We start from the raw sequence: 6,000 nt of genomic DNA on the forward strand, positions 1-6,000 counted from the left end.
AAATGGACAAATCCTTGGACTAATGGATTTAATCATTAAACATCCTTTTCAGAGATATTGCGGTAAGGTGTCATCGGAATTTAATGGATGTTCCAGGCAATTCACAACACAGTGGAGCCGAACCTGTTCTCCCCGTGATAATACACTGCCAGGCCAAAAAAAAAAAAGTCGCCACCAAAAAAAAGGTCACACACTCTAATATTTGGTTGGACCGCTTTTTGCTTTGATTACGGCACACATTCGCTGTGGCACTGTTTCGATAAGCTTCTGCAATGTCACACGATTTAGTTCCATCCAGTGTTGCATTAATTTTTCACCAAGATCTTGCATTGATGATGGTAGAGTCTGACCGCCTCTCTTCTTACCCTGATGCACCCATCACTCTGGAACAGGGTAAATCTGGACTCATCAGACCACATGACCTTCTTCCATTGCTCCAGAGTCCAATCTTTATGCTCCCTAGAAAATTGAAGCCTTTTTTTCCGGTTTGCCTCAATGATTAGTGGTTTTCTTACGGCTACACAGCTGTTCAGTCCCAGTCCCTTGAGTTCCCTTCGCATTGTGCGTGTGGAAATGTTCTTACTTTCACTATTAAACATAGACCTGAGTTCTACTGTTGTTTTTCTTCGATTTGATTTCACCAAACGTTTAAGTGATCGCCGATCACGATCATTCAGGATTTTTTTCCGGCCACATTTCTTCCTCGAAGACGATGGGTCCCCACTATCCTTCCAGTTTTTAATAATGCGTTGGACAGTTCTTAACCCAATTTTAGTAGTTTCTGCAATCTCCTTAGATGTTTTCTCTGCTTGATGCATGCCAATAATTTGACCCTTCTCAAATGGACTAACATCTTTTCCACGACCACGAGATGTGTCTTTCGACATGGTTGTTTAAGAAATGAGAAGCAACTCATTGCACCAGTTGGGGTTAAATAACTTGTTGCCAGCTGAAAGATAATCGCCCATGCAGTAATTATCCAATAGGAGGCTCGTACCTATTTAAATCCAGGTGGCGACTTTTTTTTTGGCCAGGCAGTGCATCTTGCACTGCCACCTGGTGGATTCCTCCAGATTTACATAAAGTACGTGCGCAAGTCTAAACAGTACAACGCTTGCGTAGCAGGAGCATCCGCTGCAGCATGCATCGCGTCACATGAAGTATAAATCCGGCCTTATTGTTTAATTATAACTTTCTTCTTTGAGAGTCACAGCAACAGCACTTTCAGTTTATCTTTCTTTTAAGATAATACAGACAAATCTAATTTTTTTATTTTTTTTACCATATTTATAGTTACATTCACAGCTGTCATGATATTGTCTTGCGACGAAGTAACTTGGGCAGCTGGGGATTCAGCATTGTAGGAGGATATGAAGAGAATCACACCAATCAGCCTTTTTTTATTAAGACTATTGTGTTGGGGACTCCAGCCTACTATGATGGAAGACTAAAGTAAGTCTTCTTTTGTTTTTTCCTTTGTTTTTATATGTACTGTACAGTATATTCATCCTGCCTGCTGTGACTGCATATTTAAAAATATGGTCTTAATGTAGATGTGGTTATTTTTATGTTAATGTACATAACAAAATGTTTTTAAATTGAATTAGAGTAAGCAATAAAGTGCTAATATGAATGTAGTATTTGACAGAAATGCTGAGCACACTGGAAATCAAACAGAATAGTCATAATAGAAATGGCACATTTTATGATTTTTTAAATTTATAATAATAAACACATTTTTCTAGGGTGAATAATAAAGACAAACAAATAACATTTGTTTACTTTTTTCACATTAGGTTAACTGTAAACCAGCAGTGTCCAGACTTTGCCTTCAATGAATGCATTAATTTTAAACAGGAGAGTACCATTTCAGCCCTGCCAAATAGTAATGCCAAGAGATACAGTACATTCTGTATTGCAGTCAGCCAACGTATTTGATTAATTTTGTATTTTGATTTTTTAATTCAGTACATAGTCAGTATCCTCAGATGCACTGTTGAACAGTCAGTAAAGTATCTACTATTCTCAGAAATTAAAGGACTCTATAGTTAATTTGTCCATTTTGTGTGAGTATACAAGCTCTAATTAAGCGATGTTCAGAATAGTGTAGTCTCCTAGATCCAGAAACAGGCTGCTTTGTGGAATGTAATGTATTTACACAAGTAAATGAAGCTTAAGAAGTAAATAAACAGGCATATAATTATTAGTTAGGGAAACAGCAAGAAAATTATGCTTATGGCTCATCTTCAGGGATAAAGTAGAAACAGTGAATAGCATCCTCAGAGCAGTTTGAGACAAGAATTCTCAACTTAAATAGTAGAGGAAATCTAAATGAAAAATATTTTAAAGGGAACTTAACAGAATATTTAAAACCTGAGCTTTCTTATTTTCTCATTTAAGCCCAAAATATGCAGACAATTCTGTCCCCGTTAATTCACCTTTACTTCCCCAGTTTTGTCGTAGCAGTGTAAGACATGATCGTCCTAGTTTTCCCTAGAGTGTTTTAATCTCATTTTCCACAAGTAATGATACTGTCCTGCTGCAGAAGGCACTTCCAGGATTAAAATGTCTAGCTACAATAAAAGAAACAATTCCATTTATTTGAAATTCATTTACTCTTTCAGGTGCGGTGACATGATTGTAGCTGTGAATGGTCTTTCCACAGTCGGAATGAGTCATTCAGCTTTAGTACCTATGCTGAAGGAGCAGCGAAACAAGGTGACATTGACTGTTGTTTCTTGGCCTGGAAGCCTCATTTAATCTACCCTAAGGAGATCTGAAACTGGAAAAATGTGAAAAACTATTAAAAAAAAAAAAATACAATATTTTGTAGCAGCAAGTCACGAAGCGAGGAGGGGGATGTGTCAGTTTATGTAAGTGCTGTAATGTGTCCCTATTTCAAAGAAAAGAGACATGGAGGTGGTCTGCAAGATGTCTACCAAATATTTTTTATGGTTTTCCCAACAACAATGATGCAAATCTATATTAGGGGAAAAATAAAACTTTTGCTGACATTGCCATATTATTGATTCTAGAAAAGCCTTATCCAATCTGCAAGCTTCAGAGCCACTTCAAGCCTTACAACTTTTTCTTTGGCACCCCCATATTCATGGAACAGACTTTTTAATTAATGACATATTGTATAATTTGTTTGTCGATTTTCTTATATGGTGAGAATGAAAGCAATTGAAGATGTTTACTTTTGTCTGGGAGTTTGTATCCTTTTTACTTGTGTGGCCAAGTTTGTTTGGATATCACAGGACTGAGTATAAATTAAATAGTTTTATTAATGTATTGTTAAATGCTGTTACATTTTTAATGTGCTGTTCAACCATTGTGTTTATGTGTGGATGTTTTCTGCTGCTTCTGAAATGGGTATTCCTGCGGTTCACTGAAGTAGATGAGTATACGTGCTGTCCTACCTTACGGTTTACAAGGTGCCTAAACACATAATGAGTGACTGTTTTGTATTTTACTTATATTTATGGGTCTGAGGTTATGAGATTTATGCTAGCTTGCAGTTTGGAACATTAAAAGCAATAACCAGGAAAGTAATTGTCCTGTTTTGTAAGTTGGTTCATACTAAGAAACAAAGATCTTCATACATTCCTAATTTACAGAATATGCATTTGCCTGCCATTTTATTAGGAGCTACACTCATAGTAATTTAAATCTCACAGTTGAAATAAGAAGTAATTTGTTAAAGGATTTCTGAAAGTAGCAACTGTATTGAAATGTTTTTATTTTCCTTTATGTAAATGTTTGTCCCTGAAGTATCTGTTTTAGGCCACAGCTAGGGGAAATTATAGATTTAAAAGGTATTATAGAGTAGATAGAACAGTACTAAAATTTTAACATTTGAAAACCTTGGAGCATTTTAAAACATAAAGCACTATCAGGTCCACTTTGTTCATTGATATGGTTTATCCCCAGTAACACAGGGTTCCATTTTAACAAACACCAGTTCACCTAACCTGCAAGCCTTTTATAAGTGAGAGGAAAAGCCCAAACACAAGAACAAAGTGCAAACTCCACACAACATCAAAAAACCACCAGGTGTGAAATTTGATCCCCTACTTCAGTGCTAATTACTGTGTCACCATGCTGCTTCAAAAGCATTTTGTTCATATTAGTTCCATTAAGGTGAAAATAATGCAGTAATGAAAAGCACTGATTGAACTGTAAATGAACTGACATGTAGTTTATCTCTAGGAGGACAATAAATTTATTTCAGAAACTACCCAAATCAATTGAACATATTTTAAAAGTTACAAGTCAGTAGAGGTATTATAAAGCTTAGGTTGTTCATCTAACTTTTGCACTGTCATTCACCATTTATACTGCAGCATACATACCTTGACTTACCAGACTTTTCATATCTTTGGAATTTCAATACTTTTACTACTAGCAAAGTTTTACCAGCCTATGCAGTCACCTCCTTCCAATTTGTCCTTTTCCTTAAGATGTCATTTATTATGATTGTTAGACATGAGTCTATGTACATTGTTAGTTTTGGTGTTTTTGTGCTTTTTTATAATCTGTGTAATTCAGTATTTACTGCCAGGCTGCAGTGAAAACCATATTTGAATTGAGATAATAAATTAAATTAAGCCTGCATCATTTTAATGTATTGCTATTTTTAAGACTATTATTACTATTTTCATTATTATTATTATTATTATTATATACAGTATGAATATGTAGCTGAAATCAAGTATGCATTCCTCTTAATGAATAGCTTAATTTAATTACCCTTTGAATTCACGTATTTCATTTTTTTATCTTATAATAGATGAATCACTTTGCATGTAATGCCACCCAGGGCCACCTGTCAAAATGAGGCTTGACTTTTGTAACTGTTAAAATACTTTCTGCCTACTCTACACTTTAAAATTACTTATTATTGTTGTGCTAGTTTAGTTGGAAGTATTGTTTGTGCAAACAATATTCTGGAAGTCTGGAACAAATTCCAGATCAACAGGTGCCGGCACCTTAGATTCTAATAAAATGCTATGTGTGTGTCACTGATGGAGCTGCTCATTTTTGCTACTGTGCTCAAATTTGCATTTGAAAGTGAAAAGTAGTAGTGTTTAAAGAGTAGGCATTTTAAAAGGAAATCAAGATTAAAACAAAAAAGAATTTCTAAACCTAACCCAGCATTTTTGACACTGTCTTTTTTATTGATATGTACTGTATTATTGTTATTAGGTTTAAGCTGCAGGTTAGACTGCTACAGAGAGGAGTAGTAGAAGCTTTCGGTTTGTGACCAGGGAGATGCAAAGTATATACCAGAGAGCTGGGTTTTCCTGCATATTGAAATTAAATGCATGAAACCTTCAGGACATTCATCAGTCCGTTGTGTGTATATATAAATACATTTCCAAATAATTTTATACTAAAACATGCATATAGGTACAGTATGGCCTGCATGTGGACTTGTAAATGAAAATGTGTTACATTTGCTTTAGTGCAAAACTAACCACATGTGATGTCATCTGTTCCACCTACAGTGTTGTAGGAAATGTGCACATAGCATAAAGGTATGTATTTATAAAGTATAAAGTGAAATGGTAGTTTTAAAGAAGCGTTTTGAAAGTAAGCTATTTGCACCTGAATTGTACCACGGACAGACATTGTTACTGTGGCATTCTAAACATTGGAGTGTCAAGTAAGGAAAAATGTTACTGAGCAACGGATCACAGCTTATTCTTAAAGTAAATGAATGTTGTTTTCCTACCCATACACTGCAAACTTAAAAAAAGGCATACATTTATAAAAAAATAAACAAGAAGCAAGGCAGATAGGTGACAATACGTTTATCTTGAAACGTCTCTTGTGTAAAATTAAGTTGTCGTCATAAATGTTTATCTTAAAGTATAATAAGAGAGTTTCATTATATAAATTGCAATACCTGAACTGTCAGCACCATTTTCTTTTCAAAAGACATGTTGAAGACTTGTAACACTTGATCATTTTGTTTATTAAAAATGTGAAAATGTA

The 6,000-nt window shown here is 34.9% G+C and overlaps 1 protein-coding gene across 1 annotated transcript in view; it reads left to right on the forward strand.

Moving 5' to 3' along the window:
• lnx2a (ligand of numb-protein X 2a) overlaps nt 1-5,791 on the forward strand; it is a 149,115-nt gene extending 143,324 nt beyond the window's left edge. Inside the window, exons 10-11 of the mRNA XM_028799493.2 lie at nt 1,294-1,452; nt 2,625-5,791. Coding sequence (XP_028655326.1) covers nt 1,294-1,452; nt 2,625-2,760 — 295 coding nt within the window. The 3' untranslated portion in view covers nt 2,761-5,791. The remainder of the gene's footprint in view (nt 1-1,293; nt 1,453-2,624) is intronic.
• Nucleotides 5,792-6,000: the final 209 nt, after the last annotated feature.

The sequence above is a fragment of the Erpetoichthys calabaricus genome, chromosome 4 (assembly GCF_900747795.2).
Source record: "Erpetoichthys calabaricus chromosome 4, fErpCal1.3, whole genome shotgun sequence".
Classification (NCBI taxonomy): domain Eukaryota; kingdom Metazoa; phylum Chordata; class Cladistia; order Polypteriformes; family Polypteridae; genus Erpetoichthys; species Erpetoichthys calabaricus.